Consider the following 22,173-nt stretch of genomic DNA (forward strand, 5'->3'; position numbering starts at 1 on the left):
CGTTATTCTCGCGTTCGCATTTTGTAGGATAGAGTCGGAGTATTAGCGTTCTTAGGCGCGCATCCGAGAGTCATAGGTGACAATAATAACTCCGAGTCTCACGGGTAAAAGGCGGCATCGTAAAACGCGGGATTAGACTTCTAATGTATGCGCCTTCTCTCGAATATCAAAGAGACGCGAAAAGATTTGCAGCGCCGCGAAAAGTGAACTCTCGAGATTTTAAATTTGCATAGATTTATACAAGTTGAGGAAGCGATGATGATTCACGTATTTCCTGTTTTGCACTTAGCATACATTAATTTAACACTGACAATTATTGTCATCTCATTAGACTTTTATAGCTTCGAAATCACACCTGCTAATTTCTTAATAATTCCAATATAACTCTACGAACGTACAAAAATATCTTTTCAAAGTGGCAGACATAATTTTTGCACGGACGTGCGTCGACCATCTAATAAGTAGTTTCTAAACCTCTCATAATCGGATTTAAAGATTTACCTATTCTAGTAATCCCGCTTTTACGGTGTTATTGACTCTTATTGGGAAAAAGGCGTCTCGAGTACCTCGGCGACGAAGGGAGGATCCGTGGTAACTTATATTTCGTACTCTTGTATTGAGTTCTCGTACACGCCTCTGTTTAGAATGGCCGTGAGGCCCCATTCTTATGGTTCTCGAGTGGTTTCGGTTTCGGTTTCGGTCCCTTTCTCGATAGACACTACCATGGGTATGACTTTCAAAGCTGAAAGCCTGTCGACGGGGGGGCCCATAGGGGTACAGGCTTTCCGCCTTCATCGGCCCCTGCGACTCCGTGTCAATTTCAGCCCAGAACACGTTGTGTCCATTGAAACCGATATTTCTTTTTCCAGCGAGACTATTCTCCTAGGTATGCATTCGCCCATATAATAATCATAATGCGATCTAGTACGGTAAAACCGAAATCAACCGACGATATCGCGTGATACGTACTCTTTTTCTATTTCTTACAATTATTATTTTTTTTTTCTATCAATTTATTATAAATTATTATAAATTTAATGATAATTATCTTTACGAATAATATAATTGATAATAAAAATTTATATTATTTTAAAATGAATAAGCAAAAGGATTCGTGAAACATAGAAAGATTTGTGTGATCGAGCTGTCGAACTCTTTTTCTATTTCTCTTACAATTATTTTTTTCTATCAATTTATTATTATTACAAATTTAATAATAATTATCTTTATATACGAATAATATAATTGGCAATAAAAATTTATGTTATTTTAAAATGAATAAGCAAAAGGATTCGTGAACCATAGAAAGATTTGTGTGATCGAGCTGTCAAACTCTTTCTATTTCTTACAATTATTTTTTTCTATCAATTTATTATTATAAATTTAATGATAATTTATCTTTATATACAAATAATATAATTGGCAATAAAAATTTATATTATTTTAAAATGAATAAGCAAAAGGATTCGTGAACCATAGAAAGATTTGTGTGATCGAGCTGTCGAACTCTTTTTTTATTTCTTACAATTATTTTTTTCTATCAATTTATTATTATTACAAATTTAATAATAATTATCTTTATATACGAATAATATAATTGGCAATAAAAATTTATATTATTTTAAAATGAATAAGCAAAAGGATTCGTGAAACATAGAAAGGTTTGTGTGATCGAGCTGTCATCTTTGAACTGATCGTCGAGTGCGTATTCGATGAATTCGGAATTATGTCCGGGAGTTTCCTCGCAATCTCGACGCACGGAACGCAAATTCGTTTTCAGTCGCTAATGAACATGAGCGTTAATTAGAAACGAACACTTTGTAGTAGACTGTCCGGATGTGAGAGAAATGACGTTATTATCTAATAGAATTTGCTCGCACACACGGACTCTCGTTAGAGGAATTTATTAGAGAGAAAGAGAGAGAGTTATAAACGTTGAATATTCGAGATGTGTAAACCTACTTCTCCACAAATTCACCATCGAATATTGTTCGATTGTTACCGGACTCGGAAAGTCGAGTTCTTTTCCCTCGAACGTGTTACATAACTTTTGCCAGGTTTCTTTCCCTTTCTCTCACGCGAAATAAAACTTGATCTATTTATCTTCCATCGATTAGAGCGATGTTAAACACGAAGAAAACGGAATGCCATGCGCGAGGGAGACATCCCGGTGTGAAAAAAACGCAGGACCGATCTCGATCTATCCCGAGAGAGGGCTGAGGGAGGACTTTCGCTCGTTTCTTTCGCATCCACGGAACCCAGGTGACAAGTTGACAAAGTGGCCGGCCACATTTGGGTCCATCTCGGCGAGCGGGCGAGCGATCGGAAATAATGCGTATCTCGAGGGTTTTTGTGTATCTCGAGCACGGTTTTCCCGGCGAAACGTCGAGTAGAGTGGGAAGGGCACGAGCCTCTCTTCACGCCTTCGTAGAAAAGGCAAGAGGATCCTTGCGCTCGCAGGTACAATAGACGATCCACCGATCCATTCGACGAGACATGGGATGGGCCCGGCCACTCGAAATCCATTTAAATCGCCATCCGATTCCTGGTTTCGCACGCCACATTGTCGCCACCGCCGTCGTCATCTCCGTCGTCCTCGTCTGTTCCGATATTGTACTACAAGATACCGGCCGGGGAAAGAAGAGATTCGTCTCACGATTAGCTCGGACCGCTTATTAACCCCCCGAGGACGAGGGACGTCGAACGAACCGTGACAATGGCGCTCGCGCCCGCTCCACATTGAATGCTTCGCGCTGCCCACGCGTGCGCGAATTGCCTTTCGTGAGTGTCCTGCGTGACGGTTGTTCACGCCCGTGCGTACACGCAACACCCCCGATCTTAGTGTATACATCATGGAAACCTCGGCGCTCCGATTGTGTAGGTGAAGAAGCCGAAAGTATGACGCAGAGTATTTCCTTACATCGCTCTAATTAAAGATGACGAAAGACAGCAATATAGGGGCAAATTGAAATTATATAAAATTTCTGGATGCAAGTATATCCTTTAATAATTGACGAACGTGTGTTTAAGTTTGACTTTAGATCAGCTGTGATCGCGGCACGCGATCGAAACGCGTGTTTTCGCGTCACGCTCGGATTATCGCGTTATCGCGTTATCGCGTTATCCGCGGAGTCGCTGTCAGAAGTACAAACAATGTCGGCGATTTATCGCCGCCTGTCGCATTTCAAGGATTCAACAAAATGATTTATAAAATTTAATCTCTCCAAATGCCTGCATTTTTCTCCTCACCTCGTCAAGAGAATGTTGCAGTAATAGAAAGAAGCCCATACGCGAAAAGCGAGAGGTATCAATTACGTATTATGCTGAATTATACACGTATACACCCTGTGCAGCCTTAGCTAGGCGATAAATCCACTCTGAGCGAGGCGTGTCTCGCGATTCGCGTCTCGCATTTTTCCCTCCCTCTCCTCGTCAGGCTTCGTCCCCCTTATTCATCTCGTTGCTCCGCTCGCGTCGAGTCGCGAAGACGAGAAGGCGAGGGAGAAAGAGAGAAAGAGCGAGAGACACTTGAAGAAAAAGAAAAGAACGGAGCCATACGTATAACTCCGGATCAGGCTGATGCGGCATTTTGCGCGCTTTACGCCGACAATTTACTGGACCACACGCGCCGCGCCATCCTGTGAAAGGTCGCCTTTTCGCCCAACAATTCACGCGCCCTTCTTCCCGGCGTGGGACGTCGACGTGATCTTACGCGAATTTACGGTTTCGCTCGCGCGTAGGCACGCTTTACATACGCCTCTACCTACAGCCGGATGCGTAATTCATCTGCTGTGTACGTCGCGAGTTAGTTTATACACAGAATGTAACAAGGATCTCGGATCCTCCTCAGAAATCAGGCCGGTTATCCATAGGTTTAATATAGCATCTTGCCAAAATTTTACCGCTTTGTTATTCACATTTTTATGTAACTTCTCTTACGTGTATAAGATTCAGTGTTATTATTTATTTATTCTCTATTTAAGTTATTTATTTAACTATTTATTATTTATTATCCAAATTATTTAATTATTTATTTATTAAATTAGTTAATTATTTATTTATTCTCTATTTAAGTTTCAGGAATAAGGATCGATTCGAATAAGAGTCAATTACAAAGTTTCATCTATGATGTAATAATTTGAAAAATTATCGAACGAAAATGACAGATTGATTGTCAATCAACGTTCATCAAATTTATTAAGCTGAAAGTATAACGATCTTGGCTCGTCTGTTTTTTTTTCGTCGTCAAATAATGATACGTCAAAGTATTTATTTAATATTGAAAAATATTTATCAATCTATTTTTAAAAAATTTATATGTATACAACTCTCTTATGTGTTTATAAACACGCATTATTATAAACATTTTAATCTAAATATTTTCTCGAAATGTCATCTGTTTTTTCTCGATCGCATTCTCACTGTATATTACATACTTTGAAAGTACATTGAATTCACCATCCGTAATTTTCTACGAAATATCTCTAGTTTCTTAACGTCATATCGAGATTGATAAGTCTTATATTTGCATAACGTACCTTCATAATTCCTCCCCGAGAGCTCGACGAGGGAACAGACTCCGTAGACTCCTGGACCGCACTGGTTCGTAGCGGATATCGCTTCTCGATATCGGTTCACGGTTGTCTTCGATCTCTCGACATCGCCGCGGCACAGAGTCTCCAAGAGTCGCGAGATGTAACGAACGCCGCGCGAGCACCGCCGGCGATTCGTTAGTTAAGCGCCATGCGAGGAGGCGACAGCGACAGCGACGCGCGAGAGGCGCACCATGACACCACGAACGGGAGAGAAGAGAGTTGGTATCCGCGCGATCCTCGGCTACAATAACGTAACTCCCGGCCAGGATGCTGCGTCACACGTACGCTCGCTCGTGCGACGCACGCACACGCGTGCAATCACGTCTGGCGAATGGGCGGGGCGGACGCGCGGTGGGCGGGGCGGTTCGCGAGGCTGCGATTCGCCCGGTCCGTCGTCGCGGGGGGAGCGGGGAGAGAGTGCGTGAGGACACGAAGGTGGCGCTGCCACGCGGGTTCAATTCGCACGCGCGTCCTGTCCCCACTTGACGTCGAATCGTCCGCGCGGATGTGTCGTAGGAAACGCGGCCGCGCTGATTGGCCGCGATCTCATCTCCATCCGCGAAAGAGAGCTCTCTCTCTCTCTCTCTTTCCCCCCCCTCTCTCTCTCTTTGTCTCTCTCGTCGCCGCGAGACGACGTCGGAGGGAGGAGTTGGGGGTTGGGGTAGTTTTATCACATACCGATGCACACGTTAGTTTTCAAAAAAAAAAAGATATATTACGTATTGCATCAGCTGATTTGCGCGCGCGCGCGCAAATAGGTTGTTCATCCGCGAGCGTAAAATATTTTCTCGCCTTCTCGATGAAAGAATCTTGTAGAACTGAGGGCGAACTAAGGTTTATAACGAATTATTAAGGTACTTTCTGGATCTTTAAACTGATCCTGAACGGGGCATATGTGTAAAATCCACAAACCGCGGGCGCAAATTACAGCGGACACGGTGCAGGCAGCGTCTCCGAGAGGAACGTTGATATGAAAAATGGTCGGCGGGCACTCCCGCGACGAACATAATAAATAACAATACGAGTCTGCCTACGGATACGGGGATCTGCATATAGGTCCTGGCCTTATACCTGAACTGCCGCGGCGCGTCATTAAAATTATTTATGAGGAAATAAGAATCCGAAGCGGGGGCCCCCGAGGTTCGCGCTGATGTACCCCTCTCGCGCTCTTACGAAGGCGCGCGCTTATCCCCCGATCCTCTTTAATGTCGGCTAACGTCTGTAGGCCCCGGTGTTGTAGGTAGATTAGTAGATTAAACTCGGCTATTTTCGTTCTCGTTCCCTCTTTTAGGCCGCAACCGCAGCCGCGCGCGTGATAGATTGAACGCCCTCTTTGTATCATTATTTGGATAAGTGATTAATTTATATTTAATACTAATATGCAATATTATTTAATTTTTTACTAGATACACGTAAACTCGAAAAAAAATCTGCAAAAATGGCGGCGTAAAACGTAACGCTTATTTTAGCATCATCTCTGTTGTCACTGTTATCATTGATAATCTCACAGCTATCTCCCAGTGCTATTTGTAAGAAATTCGCATTATTCTCGCCTGTTGGCTCTCCACATGTTTGCTTGCCTTTCGCGCCCGTGTAACCCAATTAGCTACGCGCGTCTGTTTATTTACATAATCGGCCCACGGGGCATTTAACGTATCGATCACGTAATTATCGGGGCGAGGCCCATAGACCGGAGGCACGAAGCTCATTTCGGGCCGGTAAACTCGCGCGCGAGAGGCGAGAGCGAGGATGAAGAGGTAACGCCGTAGGAGGCGAGAAATAAAAATAAGAAGCCCGGGGAATTCTCAGCTGGGGGTCATTCCTGACGGAAGATTTTCGTCTCGGGGCTCTGTCGACGATCGACCACCTGGCCGTACATAGTTACACCTTGTAAACGGTCACTGTCTACCGCGATCGGGCAATAAACGCGGCCGGAGCCGACTCGTGCTGGCTGGAACGTATATACACGGAAAGCTATTCAACCGAGATTAATCGCCGCAGATTTGTCACGGACATCGTTGCGGGAACGGCCGCTTATCTCCTTCTTTTCTCTCTCTCTCTTTCATTTTTTCTCTTTTCTTTCTCTCGCTCGAGCGAGACGGCGTCTCGAGTGATCGGCGTCGACAGCCGATCGGGTCGAGAGAAGACAATTTTCAGCGATAATTAATCTTACTCCATTGCAATCTCGTCCATTGATCCCGTCACGGATCACGGCAGTTTAACGAGCTCGTGTATTTGGACAGTTACCTCGGTAAGTGTCTTTTAAATCGTATACGGGAGATATTTCCGACCCGACATCCGCGTCGATTTCGGCGTCAAAATTTTTATTTTCTAAATACGGTTTCTTTTTTTTTTCTTTTGAGCGAAGACGCGGCAATTGCGATCTTTTTTCATGCGTTAAGTCTTCATTTACACTCGCGATCGAGCCGCAATTAGTACCCCGCTGATTCTCGAGAAGTAGGTCCTCTCGCGAGGGGATCCTCAAGTGCGCGCTCTTCGTCCATTGTCCGCCGAATCGACGCGGCAATTTTGCAAACGACGAGCCTCGAGAGTAATCGCGCCATCGACGAGCGACGAGAACTCTCGTATGATCGAGAACTCTCGTATGATCGAGAACTCGCGCTGTCAAGCGATACTAGAGGAGCGGAACCGCGCGCGAAACGCGGCTCGCACGAGGCTCGCGGGGGCCTCGGTTCGGACGAACCGCATACACGTGTATAAGACAGGCGTTATTAATGCCTCCTCGACACTCCGATACCATAGAGCTAACGATTATTTACTTCGAAATATTTATCCCGTATCTCACCGCGTGCGCGCCCATTATCGCCACCGCGTGATAAATATGCCCCGTGTGAAAAATCGATTTTATTGTCGGGGTACGCGCTCACACACACACACATACCTACATACATGCGTGCATTCTCGCGGGCATATTTTCTCTCGCGCGCGAGTTAACCGCGAGTACGTAACGTTTCGACGCGAGCGCGGTCCATCGATGGACCAACGGATGATGGATACGCCTACTCTTGATATTTCGGTGATCAATAACGCGCCTCTCCCGGTGCCATTCGCGCCGAAGGCGGGGAATCATTATTCACCCGTGCAGTCGCCGGTGAATAAATAATTTACCTCGTCATACCAGCGCCATCAGAATATCCGACTTCGCAGCCGGGCGACGGCCCTTTCCCCGATCCTTTGTGTTATCGATAATAATAAAGGTATGCGCGCCGATTCGGCCTCTTCTTGGATACATCATCGAAAACGATACGCCGCGCGTTAGAGACGCGAGCGAGAAGTCTATCCATCTCCTTCTGCCCCCTCCCCCCTCTCTCTCTCTCTCTTTCTCTCGACGTTCGACGGCTCGATGTGTGTCGAGGGCCCCGGGCTTTGCCGCGACTTTGAATGGCACGGTCGATTTATCTCCTTTACGCGAGACCGGACCATCAACGCAATCGGAAAGGCCCCGTATAAGCGTGTACGTTCATACAAGTGTACATGTATATGTACACATGTATGCGAGTGTGAATGCGTCGTTTGCTTATACGCGCCTACGAACGAAGGCTGACCGCGGTGGTCACTATTTGGGAGCATGATCGGTAGTTTCGATTCACTTTGGGACCCGATACATTATTATTTCCGACGACGATAATTAGTGCCTACTTAACGACCGGCTCCATCCACGAGATGCATCGTTCTCAAAATTACGCGTCGAATAGAGTATACGTTTTTCGATTAGTTTTTTCGCGCGTCATACCTGGATTTTTATTTAAGCTTGTCGCGATTTGTCAACGCGACCCGCAAAGATGGCAATCGTAGGCCGATCTCGCTCGATTCGATCGTCGGCTTTATTTATTTTTGAGACAGCCACGTATTATATATATCGTCTCAATTAATATTAGCATGCAAGAGCATCTTATCTCGGTGCATTCGGACGGATCTATAAAGTTTAAAGCAGCCACATAAAACAGTCTCCGAGGTGGCCTTGTCTTGAGCTTAGATTTACGCGTATTAAAAGGGAATTACAATATTAATAAGGCCTTTTTAATGGGCCAGCGGCCTTCATGTAGAAGAAACGTCCGCCTTCGGCTAGAGAGATCCTTCCTTTGAAACTCGTTACGATTTTCGGGGCCGACCGGGAACGAGACAGCCGTAAATATCGACGGAAATATCGTTTATTGTTATTCACACGCATTATTACCTCGCCGACGATATATCATCCCGCTCGTGTCCTCACTTGGGAAAATCATTTCGATATTTTTTTTCCCCTTTCCATTTTTCATCAGTACAGATCGGGTAATCTTTATACTATTTCTCCTTCTGGAAATTGTGAGGTGTGCTTTCGAAAATTTGAATCCACACTTGCCTCGATATTTTATAATATTTTGAGATTTCTTCCGCATAAAAAATAGAAGCGAGTGTCTCTTTTATATACGCTATAAATTCAACTATTCTCTTATCGTAAATTTTAAAGATTCCAGACTCTAGATGAGCAGGAAAGGCAGCTTTATATTAGCTATTAATCGGGTGCAGACATCGACGTTTCAAATTTTAATCTGGCAATTAAAATATGTTAAGCAGCTACTTAATATCGTATGCGTATATGCATATAATATAGGGCCGGGCTCGCAGTATTTCATATTTAACGCGAAACCGTAACTCGCCGCGGCTGCCGCATCTCGCTCTCCGTTCTTATCCTTTTTCTCCCTTTTTGATTTATAGGTAATTTATAGCGGCTCTCGTAGTCGCCGCGCTTATTCGAACGCACATGTGCGAGTAGACCGTGTATATTACGCGTGTGTGTAGATCAGTCCATAATTTCGATGACGCAGATAATGGAAATAGATCCGGAAAGGACTCATCTCCGTGAAAAGAGGATAAATCATAAATATTTCGTACACACGCATACGTTCGATTGAAATAAGCTCTGGCTTAAAAAAAAATCCGCAGATTGAAATTCACTAATTATAAGTGTCTAAACAACATTGGTCTCCGCTTTTTAATCTTTTACTATCTCATCATTACTGATGCTACGTATCGCTATAAAGTTCATCGAAATTCTCCGTTTTAATAGCGCGAGTGGTGAATCGACTACGCGATATATGTATAATTATCATTAATGGTCATAAGACAATCAACGTGCCTCACTATTCTGTAATGACAAGTAACAACGTGCTTATACGAGCCGCTCATTTTTGCTCGACGCAAGGGACACAGATGCCATACGAGCCGTTATTAAGTGCGTATTTCACGGGAAACGTTTTTACGAGCAAAAACCCACGGGCGCCATTATAGATACTTGCATTTTTATAGCGCTTAAAGATCGTTTGCATAGTTGATTACGAAAGCGTGCGAGCGAGCGCGTAATCGGCTGGCCGGTTGAAAGGCTACTCGTCTGTTTTTCTCTCCTTTTTTTTCGCATAATTCCAGAAGAAAGTCGCGAGATGTTTTCCGAGGGGGATCCGCGAGAAGTTCGCGTCCCAGGGCATAGACGGATCCGCCTAGTCGACAGAAAACTTTGCAAAGTTCGAACGCGAGCGATAAAGAGGAAAAAGAATGCGGGAATAATCGCGGGGGTGGCTCTCCGGTTCGCAATCTCGGAGGGTACTTGGAAGCGAAATGGCAAAGGAGTCACAAACGGCAATCACTGCGCTAAGTGCTAACCCAATCAAGCAACCACCCTCTCTCTCTCTTTCTTCAGTTTCTCCTGCCTCGAGTTTCCGCGATGCTTACTTCACAAGGAGCCTCATTCCTCTCTTACATCCCTTAAATTATGCTTCTCCGTGTTGGCACTCATCGTTGAAAGGCGCGACTTTGGGATACTTTCCCGAAGCATTCATCGATAATAACGAGAAATACAATTTTACAGACGAGAGAAAGCAGAGTAGTTGTGCAACAAATCTGCGATTTTTTATCTTCGCAAATATGTATCTCGGTTTGCGATTGCGCATTCGTCGCGCGAAAGTATTAGGTAAACATATTTCTCCCTTCTATTCCGGGCTTCCTTCTCTCATTGTCAAAAGAACATATATCGCGGGCGATGCAGACGAGAGAGGTCCTCCGTCTCCTTCTCCCTCCCCTATATCATTCTTTCCCCCCTTCATAGTTCATATATCAAACGCTTAGGCAAGGCGGCGACACATAAATACCGGTACGCGGTATATAAAAGCCCGCACCTCGGCAGGATATATCCCCGCGCCTCCACCCTCTCCCTCTCCCCCCCCCCGCTCACCCCTTGCCGCCGCGGTCAGTAGGTAAAATATATTAACCCGCCTCGAGAGACTCTCCGCGCGACTCCTTGTGCGTTGGCCGCGTGGGTTTCACGATTTTCGGGGACACTTCCCTCTCCCCGTCCGCGTTGTCCTTCTCGCTTCCTCGCTTCGGGATGACTTACGGCGAGCGGCGTGCTTTAAGTCGCACCGCTCCCCGTCCAGTTTTTCGGTGGGATTGTAAGGACGCCGAGAGGCGAGAGGAGGGAGGATTTTCTCTCTCTCTCGGCGTCGTGGAAGGAAACGTACACAACCTCGGGATGCATCGCCACGTCTAGAGTCGAGCGCGAGAAATGTTTATAGATTAGAAGCTCTCCCGTCGTGCGTTTCCCCCGGGACTTCCCCTTATTACGTCGGCGAAATTAGATCGTTTGTATCGTTTGCAATGGTAACGCGGCTAAACCCCGCCGCGTGCCATTTCTATAAGGACGACAATGAGGTCTCGTGAATCTCGCAGCGCGAGAGAGGGCCCTCGTCCGGGGTTCCTGGGAGATGAATCGGATTATTGCGGAAACTTCGGGAACACGTTCCACCGTCGAACTCTCGCGTACGCGCGTGACACGAGTAGCGAAACGCCGACATAAGGCATTGTTAGCGTCTCCGACAAACCGGGAACGCTCTCAGACCGGGGTCAAATGCTGTTAGCGCGAACTATCGAACTACCTCGATACCGTCTTCTGCGTCAGTTAAGCGCATTACGTTACCCTATCTGGATTCCGACCGATCATTATCGCCGCGAATACGTGATACAATCGATTCCAGATTCGACGTTCCTTCGCTCTACGAAAAAAATTTTTTTTTTCTCTATTTCGTTATTTATTTGTAATTTATTTATTTATCTTATTTATTTGTAATTTATTTATTTATTTTATTTATTTTATTTGTAATTTATTTATTTATTTTATTTATTTTATTTGTAATTTATTTATTTTATTTTTTTGTATTTTATATATCTATTATAAATCCATTCTGTCTTTAGTCAATTTATAATTCGTGATAAAGTTCGGGAATTATAAATATATTATTTTAAATAATGTAATAAATTTATAAAAAAATATATTATTTATTGTATTATATTTCTAATTATAATTTTACGTGCCGTATAATTAAAAACGAAATGCATTCCAAGAAGTAAAATACATATCAGGATATGGCAATTATATAAATAAAATTTTATCTGAAAATTTGTCGCGAACGATGCATCTATCTATAAAGCCGGCTTTAGCGTTGCAGCTATAACTCAATTTCCTTAAGTTATAAAAAGTATCTCCCGAAGCATTAACATCTCGAGTTCAAGCACCTCGATGCGCGAGTGCGAAAAGATGATACATATTTGTGCGTGTATAAATTGCTAATAATGAAAGTAAGAGAAGTCGCGCTTATCTCTCGTCGTCGGACCAGAACCGAGGCGAAGATAACAAGGCACCGATGGCAGGATCGAAGGATCCCGCCGGTATTTGCGGTATCCAACGAGGGAGATCGCATCGGCGCGCGATGCCCGAAGCGGCAATTAAAACCGTTTGTCGTTTCATCGCCGAAGATAAATTCATAAGAGAGTCCACAGGATATGTATATATGTATACACATATATATGTATGTGTGTGTGTGAAACCGAGTCGCGGTATCGGTGTTCGTGGCGTGCGCACCGCGAGCGATGATTTACATAACCGTACGCCCGGTATATATACTCTCTTAAGAATCACTATAAATATGCCGAGGGTGGTTTAATATGCGGTAGCCCTTTAATTTATAACAACTTATTAAATAAAGGCCCGCGGCCATTTACGCGCGATCGTGGAAGCTCGATCGCTCGCGATAAATAAACAAGGCTGGACTTGAATCTCTAACTTTCTCGTTTACCGAGTCATTTATCGATACGACTCGCTGCTACCAGCGTCTCATCCTCGTCGTCGTAGAGTTGACCTTTCGATCTCGTCGAACGTACGGTATAATCTTCGATGTAGCGGTGTTCTCTCTCTCTCTCTCTCTCTCTCTCTCTCTCTCTCTCTCTCTCTCTCTTGGACGGGCGCATTGACGTCTAAACGTGAGAACGTACGGTATCTCGTTATCGGCGACGACTCGGTGCACAATTGCGCACTGCCTGCGGCCATAGAAAACTATTTAGTCTCCCCCTCCGGGATTCTCTCCTATTCGGGGCGCGTGGCTGCGTTGTTTAATAGGTGCATTCCGCTTCGCGGCACATTGCGGAACGTGCGACCCGGGATTTATTCCTCGACACCGCTCCCCGCTTCGCGGACAAGATATTTCCGCACCGGGCGAAATCGCCGAGAACGCGATGATCGCTGGAAATAAAAAAAAAATAGACTCAAGAGTGGTTAAACAATTAGTTTCCAAGGAGATCGTGAGGGGATGAAAGTATAATCATGATCCGAAACAGCCGCAAGTGTATATGATTATCGAGGATTATCCATCGCGTCGATTAATTTCGATCCCTTGGGCACTATTCTCTCCCTTCGACGCTTTAATTGGCTCGGCTACGCTTGTTTCTCGCTCCTGTCGCGCGTGATCGAGGCACCTCGTCAACGTAACAAACATTCCCTATGCGAGCAGGATACCCTGGAACTCGCAGGACCACGCTCGAGAAGATAGAATCGAGAAGATAGAATCTGCGAGAGATGTGTGATATACAGCTATCATTCCTATCTTCGTGGGCTGAAGAAAAAAAGCGATGCAGAATTCGAAACCCTCTCCCTCGCGTCAAATGTTCTCGATGCCGTCGGTTTGGCGATCCCGGTATCTGCGGGATCTCGCGAACACGTGCGACGAACCGCACCTTACATGGGTGATTCTCCCTCGCACGCGTCGATCGGAACCGTGGGGCGTGAACTCACGTTCACGCACGCCCACACACGGAGGGAAGATAACTGTTGCGGGGTCACTCGACAAGACGAGACGACGACGAGGACGAGGACACAATCCGCCGCCTCTGTCCACCGCCAACCCTCCCCGCCGCCGACGTCAATGTGTAACAACCCTTACCGACACGGATGGCTCCCTCTGTTGGGGTTGCACAATCGCGCCCTGATTGATAATTTATACGGTGCGTGCAGGTTATTTGATTATCCAGCCTTCAGCTGGGCTCGCCCGCCTCCTTTTTGCCTTTCCGCTTTTCGGCGTCGCGGTTTCTCTCCAGCTTTCTAGTGTCCTCGCATTCTTGTCCTGATGATTAAAGATCGAGATGAGACGTAAGATTGAAATCGACATAGTTTTGATTAGTTTTACGTCTAATATTGTAAATATCGAGGCTTGCGCTTTTTCCTGATAACATCGTCTCGTGTTTTTCTTGGCGCGAACAGATTTGTGCCAAATGTTTAATCGTGGATGTTACAAATAGAGGGAACGAAAGGCGACAAAATGTTGGAGCCATCGCGGCCGGATTAAATCACGTCTGTGTTGTTGTTTGAGTACGCGCCGGGTGCAAGGGTAAATACGGACAATTACATATTTTCCCTCCTGTGTGATCCTGAGATCGCGCGGACCCCAGCGAGAATCGCGACGCAGCATTATACGCTCTCTTCTATGGGGTGGTTACGCAAGCGGGGGTTGACATGCGGGCGAAGTGACTGTGCTGTGACAGAATCGTCGACAGGGGGAAGCGCGGTGTGTTGATGGCATAATTGGTATCATTCGGGGGTCTTCTTTTGACCCACCGCGTGCAGCCCCATTACACGCCTCGCAATTATGCGCGTCTCGTTCAATGCGGTTACATATTTTCGAGCGGCCGCTTTCTCTTTTCTACTCGAGCCAAGTACAAAAACACGGAACGATACCGATCGAAAAAGGAGTCGCGATGTGATTAAAATCATTTTGCTCCGTGTCCTCTTTCAATTTTGCCGCACGTGATCCCACTTGTCAATGCAAGTCGATAAAATCGATTAAAAATTAAGCACAAGCTCGTTGCTTGAAAAGATGCATATGTCCCAGCAAACACCAAATAACAGTTATATAACTGTTAGTTATAATTCCCACTCAACAATATAACTGTTATGTAACAGTTATAGTTATTGTTGAGTGAGAAATTACAATCAACAATTATATAAATGTTACTTGGTGTTTGCTGGGGTATTTCACATTATTGACAATATATGTTATATCCCATACAGCACAGAACATTGTTGTAACATTGCAGCAATATTGCGGCAATATTACAATGTTACAACAATGTTCTGTGCTGTATGGGATATTTCAAAATATACCTTGTACCTCTCATACCTCGTAGCTTTACTCGTTATTCATTCTCTTCTTTCGTTGTTCACTCGTCGTTCCTTTCGTCCTAAAGTCCTTGAGCCTTTTAATATTCTTAACATTGGAGGAAGTTATTTTCGGTTTATCCGCACTGAGCGATCCTATTTCAAAACGATTGCTCCGTTTTATGTCGATATGATTTGCGGTTGCATGAACCGCCCGAATTTTCTCGCGAACTTTATCGTCTTTTATTTCTTCCAGATGATCGTTCGATTTCGTAATCGCGATGTTCTCAAGCTTTCGGTTATCATTTCCGTTTGTAACGTCACTCTCGAGATGCAACGCGGCAGGTTCTTTCGTCCTCAGACGTTTCCACGTTCTTATGGGTAACCTGGAGAAGAACTTCCTCTTCTCCTTTTCTACTCCTGTGCGAATAGGCGAGGCGCCTGTCATCCTCAAAATAAATGTCCTCTCGTTCTTCTCTTCGGCTGCTGATCGCGAAGCAGCCATGTTGGTTCGATTAATTTTACTTCTAGGATTTTTAAGAGAATTTGTATTATCTTCTTCGTTCATTGCGTTCATTCTTTCGTTGCTATTTGAATCTGTGATGCGTTTAAACGTTCTCGCCGATTGAGTCATTTCGTTGGAACATTTACTGACGCGATATCGACGATCGTCGACGTTCGTTGAAGCGATTGTCGCGTTCATAATTTCTGTCCTTCTCTCAGACGAAGAATTGATGCCGGTTTTTTTCGCTTCGACCGCAGAACGCGATTTCACGTTTATCGAATCTGCAGAAGAACTCGTATGTAATTCATGTGAAAATGAATGAGTAAAATATTTATTAATGCTGTGTGATAAGAGATATACCCTATAAGACACAATATTCCTAGAATATTATATAAATATTATTAACAGTTAATAATATTTATATAATATTCTAGAGATATTGTGTGCTTATAGGGTAATTAAAGGATACATACACATATATACGTACATATTGAAAAATATTATTAGACGAATGTGCTCGTGTATGTACACTATACATTTTTTATAGATAACACCAAAAAATAAATACATTTCTCTATTATATTGCAATCTCCATTATAAAAATTAACCTAGTAGTTACACATCCAGCAAAACTGCAAGAAACTGTGACGTCACTAACGCACAAATTCGAATATTGCCACTGCAGGGACATCTGCTGATGCTACATTGAATTTACTCGCTGAGGATGAACAGTTGGTACAAGAGAAATCTGTCTTGCTTACTTTTTCCCGCGGAATTGACGTTTGACGTTTGCTCGATGGGCGTCCTCGGAGATTTAACGCGCGGAGAATTCGCGTTTAACGTGCTCGATTGCAAAATCTTGGGCTTCTCTTTCATCACGTTGCTCTTCGAAGTTCGATATTTCGCGTTTTTGACGGAAATTTTCAGCGATAAATTTTCTCGATTGCTTTTCCGCCATGTTTCCTCCGACTTCTCTTCCCTTTCCGAATCGATAAAATCATATGTTTTTGCCTGTAAATTGCGATTCTTCAATTTCCTCGAATCCGCAAAAGTCAATTCTTCGCAACTTGCGTCATTTTCCAGTGAAACGGAATCCCAGATATTATCCTTCGAGTCAATCTCGTGAGGAAAATTATCTCGTTCCCGATGCTTTGCCGTGTCTCGGGCCTCTTCGAATTCTGCACAAAATTGGCAAATTAAAATTGATTAAGTATTATTGGAGAAATTATTAAACTTTTTCAAATTTTTAAACTTCAAAATTATTAATTCCATCTGTTTTTAAGAAACGTACCCGTCTCACAATTAAAATTTTCGTCCATTTTCGAAAGAATCTTGGTTCGCGCGCGTTTCTTTCGTTCGCTCGACGGCAACCCTCTCGATCGAATATCAGCATCTTCGTGGAAGTTCCTCTCGTCGCTTTCAATGAACCATCTTTGTGGAAAAATATTTTCCCTCCGATGAGCACGATTATTTGGCGCGAATGGAAATTCCGGACCTCTCGTATAATTATATCGTGTATCTCGCGGAAGTTTCGCTCGATTAAAATGTCCGATTCGGGGATCGACGAATTGGGTGTAGTAATCGTCCTTGAAATCAACGACATGATCTCTTGGTAGTTCAAAGGGCAGCTCGTCGAAGGAATTCTCTTGCGAATTGTAACCCAGGTCACCGATGTACATGTCATCGCGATCGAATCGTCGCGCTTTACCTCCCACATAATTTCCGTTTCTGTCCTAGATCGATCGGAAGATACTTGAAACAATGACCCCCTTTTTTCTCGATCACGAAATTCGCTTACTTTATTATTGTTTAGGATCGTAGTTACTGTACGGAAAAATTTGTTCGGTCTTTCGTTATCCCATTCGGCGACTCTACGAGTCGATCCGTAGCTCTCGGCTCCTCCGCGACGTCGATGGCACCCATTGCGTGGGAGATGTATGGGATAGGTGGTTTCCGTGTCGCAGCCGACATCCGTCACCTCCACGATTCTACCCGGGTCGCCGTATTCGGAGGATCGGAAGATCGGCAGAATCGGCTCCGCGTCGTCCATAAAGAAGAACAAGGAATTCTCGAGAAACGCACCCATATGTTTCATGTAATCGCGCACTCATTTACAAGATGATCAGTCTGTAAAACGTGAATCGTAAAGAATTGACTCCTGTCAAATAATCTTAATTTGTAAAACGATGATCTCCGATCTTTTTTTTAGACAATTTTTTAGATTGAAAAAATTCTTCATTTTTAATTCACCTATTTCTCGCAAGATCTAAAGGACGAAATGATAAATAGGTCGTGCCTCGCGGCGACAATCGTACATCTCTCGTTTGACATTATTTTCGTATCATCGTAAACGTTCCGTGATTTATATTTCTTTGTTAAGTTGCTTTAATTTTTCGATACTTTACGTGAAAGATTTTGATTTTGACATTTTTCAACTTTGCTTATAACACCGAGAGATGAAAAATCAAGTGACTTAAGCGATTCGAGATATCGATGATTTCTAATAAAACCTGAAGATATTTTTTTTTAATAATTGATATATACATTGATTGAATTTTCTTTATCATAATTGCATGAAAACAATAAATGAAAATGGAAGTTTGTTTTAACTTTAATTATATTATTTATAAATTCTGTATATTTGATTTATATAAAATCGAAGCAAAATGAAACAATGATTTTTTTTTATTCACAATATGAAAGAGAAACAGGTGGAAGTAAAAATATTAAATTTATTGAAGAATATTCTTTTAATATTTTTTTCTATTTTTTTTTTATATTAAAATACATCTATATCCACATTTTCATATACATATACATAAACATATTTTGAAAATAATATGTAATGATGTTCATAATATTAAAGAATAGAAAAAAATTATTCGCAGCTAATTTAATATATAATTAAATCTATACACAGAATATACGTGTTTTTAATTTATATTTTATGAATGTGTACGCGCAATCAAATGATGATTTTACCAGCTGTATCGAAAAATATGGCTACGTAGTTTTATAGAATGACTGTAGATAGCAGTACAGAAGTACAAACAATTCTCTCATTCATGCATCAATAATCGAGTTTAGAATGGAGTAGCATCCATATGATTCGCCTATATGAGATAATTATTATTTAAAGGAAAATTGGTAGTGTGTGTTATACGTCACATTATAATTATTATCAAGGGAGATAGCGGGACATTTTTCTTTACAAATAATTATTCTTTTTCTCAGACTATTTAATATTTCATTTTTGGCGATGAGTTCTACAGGTAACAATGGTTATGAATGTTATATATCAAATTCTTGAATTTTGGGATAACAAAATAATTTAATGGATATTTAATATTGCAGTGAAGAAGTCTTGCCCCTTTATGGAGAAATGCTATCGGAAAAATCCAATTCATTTTAGCGAAATGTCACATCCTCATTGTAACTATTATTGTTATACTGTTTATATTTTTTAATTATAAATGCTTACAACAAGATCTAATAATTGTTATTTAAATTTCAGTGGAGAAATTACTGGTAAATCAGCTCGATGGTACAATAGAAATACCAGAAGTCCTTCATTTTGCATGTAATGATCGTTCACAATTGCTGGATCAATTAAAAGTATTGCAAATGGTACTTAGAAAGGAGAGAAACAAGAATGGGGATAATCCGTTACCTATAAGTAGTCTATCTTCTGATGTACAATCTTCGTCTACTGCGACATCAGATATTAAAGAAGATTTGAAAGAAAAAGCTGAGAAACATAAGAAAGCAATGATACAGAAGAGGCAAGATAAACTCAAACAGATGGATGCAGAAGCACAGGCACTCTCTAAAGCTTTGATTAAAGAATGTGAGAGTTCAGAAAGCACCAAGGTTAGTGAAACAGAAAAAGTCTTTGAATTTTAAATTCTGAAAAATAAATATGTAATAAAATAATGTAAAACTTTTTTATAGGCAAAAAAAAGAAGTCAGGAATTATCTACAGCTGGTCCTTCTGTAACAAAGAAGATGAAACGAATGAGTATAGAGAGCAGCAATCATGCTAAAGATAGTCAACAGAATATCAGTGATTCTCAAAGTAGTTCTACAAGTAATGAACAAAGTGCAAATTCTGGAATATCTATTATAGATATGTATCAAGCTTGTGATACTGAAAATGCCAGAAAGGAAGTTAGAAAGAAAGCTATCCAGATGATGAGACGTTCTGGATATGAGGTATCTGTTGTGGAGCCAGGAGAGTTTGCATTAAAATATGCCTTTTCAGCACCTTATCACTTATTTTATACAAGGATTGAAAAATCTAAGGAGACTTATAATCAACAATTCTCTATTACTTTCCCTGAGATTCTCGACAGAAGTCTTGGAGAGATTGTTGATAGTCTTCATCTGAATTTTATGGTAGATGTTGGATGGTTATGTTTGCAATATCTGTTAGCTGGCCAACGTACTGACATGATGATTTTATATGGTGAGAGAGTAGACCGTGAGAAATTAGGCTCCAATATTACCATGATACGTGTAGATATGCCAGTCCGATTTGGTTGCCATCATTCTAAAATCATGATTTTCCAATACAAAGATGACGGAATCAGAGTGGTAGTTTCCACTGCTAATTTATACTCCGATGATTGGGACAATCGGACACAAGGGTCTGTTAAATATTATTATCTTATATTTCTTGTTGATAATATAATGTTTATAGATGAATATTAATTTTCATTGTTTCCTTATCAGGCTGTGGATCTCGCCTCACTTACCTTTGCTTCCGGAAACCGCAAATCCCAGTGATGGAGAATCTCCAACGGGTTTTAAAAAAGATCTCGAACGCTATCTGAGTAAATATAGATATCCGGCTTTAACACAGTGGATATGGGCCGTACGGAGGGCAAATTTTTCTGCTGTGAATGTGTTTCTTGTGGCGTCTGTTCCTGGAACTCACAAAGATGCCGAGGTCGATTCTTGGGGACATAGAAAATTGGCATACGTCTTATCGCGTCACGCCACGTTACCACCGGATGCCCCTCAGTGGCCTATAGTTGCGCAAAGTTCTAGCATAGGCAGTCTTGGTCCAAATTTTGAAAGCTGGTTGTCGAAAGATATAATTCCGTGTATGTCAAGGGAGACTACTAAGGGCTTAAAGAGCCATCCAAACTTTCAATTCATTTATCCATCGATAGAGAATTACAAGCACAGCTTCGATTGTCGGAATTTGTCTTGCTGTTTACCCTATAGCGCGCAAGTGCACTCTAAACAACAATGGATAGAATTATATTTATAGTAAGTCTCAAATGTTTATATTCTGTTCAATTTTATGCTCTAGAAACAATCCGTGTTACATATTTCTACAGAATTTTATAATTATCTAGCCAGTGGAGAGCTAAACGAACAGGACGAGACCGCGCGATGCCTCACATTAAATCCTATACGAGAATTTCGCCCGATTTGAAAAGGATTCCATGGTTTGTGCTCACCAGTGCGAATCTGAGCAAAGCCGCGTGGGGAGTCCAACGAAGTAACCATTATATAATGAGCTATGAGGCCGGTGTTATATTCATACCAAAGTTTATCGTAAGTGTCATTATCATCGATATTATTGTTTATATTACGTCTAACATATTTTAATTAATATATTAATTAATTATATCATCAAAGTGTGTTAAAAGAAAAAGCTGATTAATTGATTAATATTAATATTACTGTTATTAATTCACTTATTCATAATTATATTTAGACTCAGACAACAACGTTTCCCATTGAAGACGAAGAAAACCCAGCTGTTCCAGTATTTCCGATTCCATACGATCTTCCGTTACGTCGATACAATTCCAGCGACAGTCCTTTTGTCTGCGAATTTCTCAATACTCCGGGTAGAATGTGATTTTTCGAATGATATTCAGTGTTTTTTTATCTCTTTTTAAATAATAGAATATTTTTAAAAAAGAATTCACTCGTTAATAATTGCATACATATTTATATTTGTTTATATATATTTTTACAACATTATAGAATAATAAAAATCTTTATTCTTTTCCAGAGCAAAAGCACGTTTCTTTCGAAACCTGTAGCTTTTTTATGACTTTTGTGTCACAGAAATTTTCACACCTTGATTGTATTTTCTCAACTTAACAGTTCCGATCATAGTCACTTAATATATTTGCACTATCCGTATCACTATTTTTATGAATCATGAGTCAATCGCAAGAGGGATGACTATGCATAAAGGAGAAAAAGCAAAGAAATGGCGAAGGCTGAAATGTTAGTGAGAATTCGCACATGATGCGTAACTTTTTTTCTATCTTGATTTCACGACGAATTCATGCCAGCGTCTCTTCGGGACGCGTTTTCCATAAAACATCAGCATGAAAGTGCTTCCTCGATACGAGGGCCAAAATATCTTCTCTCTTAGTATTAGTGCTGTCTGTCCTGTACATGCTCAGCCTTCAAACGGCTGTTAATCATACCGCAATATATGTCGTATAAGTATGCGGCAATTATGTGTGTTCCGCACGCACGTTGAGCAATGCATCTCATCGCGAGAAATAAATACGACTCATAGAAATGAAATATTTATTAAAAAGTGTCAGGTTTTGCGATCAGAA

General features: G+C 42.1%; 2 protein-coding genes across 13 annotated transcripts in view; one reads left to right on the forward strand and one right to left on the reverse strand.

The window, feature by feature from the left end:
- Positions 1 to 18,050, reverse strand: part of Awh (LIM/homeobox protein arrowhead) — a 24,379-nt gene extending 6,329 nt beyond the window's left edge. For 4 of the 11 annotated variants that reach the window (XM_083088223.1, XM_083088231.1, XM_083088214.1 and 1 more), the window contains exons 1-2: positions 13,862 to 14,037; positions 4,539 to 4,836 (exon numbers count right to left, since the gene is read on the reverse strand). In XM_083088223.1, the coding sequence (XP_082944349.1) occupies positions 4,539 to 4,544 (6 nt within the window). In that variant the 5' untranslated portion in view covers positions 4,545 to 4,836; positions 13,862 to 14,037. Of the gene's footprint in view, positions 1 to 4,538; positions 4,837 to 12,584; positions 14,042 to 15,078; positions 15,859 to 16,338; positions 16,756 to 16,868; positions 17,311 to 17,375; positions 17,705 to 17,827 lie in introns of those variants that run through there. The other 7 variants (XR_014436580.1, XR_014436579.1, XR_014436582.1 and 4 more) reach the window with 7 other exon arrangements.
- Positions 18,051 to 18,638: 588 nt separating this feature from the next.
- Positions 18,639 to 21,605, forward strand: Gkt (tyrosyl-DNA phosphodiesterase glaikit). 2 transcript variants are annotated; one of them, XM_083088293.1, is made up of 8 exons: positions 18,639 to 18,849; positions 18,932 to 19,009; positions 19,092 to 19,447; positions 19,529 to 19,789; positions 19,919 to 20,223; positions 20,309 to 20,851; positions 20,941 to 21,142; positions 21,306 to 21,605. In XM_083088293.1, the coding sequence occupies exons 1-8, from the start codon at positions 18,837 to 18,839 to the stop codon at positions 21,450 to 21,452; spliced, it is 1,905 nt and encodes a 634-aa protein (XP_082944419.1). In that variant the 5' UTR covers positions 18,639 to 18,836; the 3' UTR covers positions 21,453 to 21,605. The 2 variants fall into 2 exon arrangements, with proteins under 2 accessions (XP_082944419.1, XP_082944411.1); XM_083088285.1 differs by having other exon boundaries at positions 19,529 to 20,223.
- The last annotated feature ends 568 nt before the right edge of the window (positions 21,606 to 22,173 follow it).

The sequence above is a fragment of the Camponotus vicinus genome, unplaced genomic scaffold (genome assembly GCF_025532165.1).
Source record: "Camponotus vicinus isolate PSW18456_S1 unplaced genomic scaffold, iyCamVici1.0 SCAF_1, whole genome shotgun sequence".
NCBI lineage: Eukaryota > Metazoa > Arthropoda > Insecta > Hymenoptera > Formicidae > Camponotus > Camponotus vicinus.

What these genes read in the sequence shown, in the direction of transcription:
- Gkt (XM_083088285.1), top strand. An exon ending in CGAAATGTCACATCCTCATT is followed by an intron (nt 19,010 to 19,091) that starts GTAACTATTATT and finishes TTTAAATTTCAG; the next exon opens with TGGAGAAATTACTGGTAAAT. An exon ending in TGGGACAATCGGACACAAGG is followed by an intron (nt 20,224 to 20,308) that starts GTCTGTTAAATA and finishes TTTCCTTATCAG; the next exon opens with GCTGTGGATCTCGCCTCACT.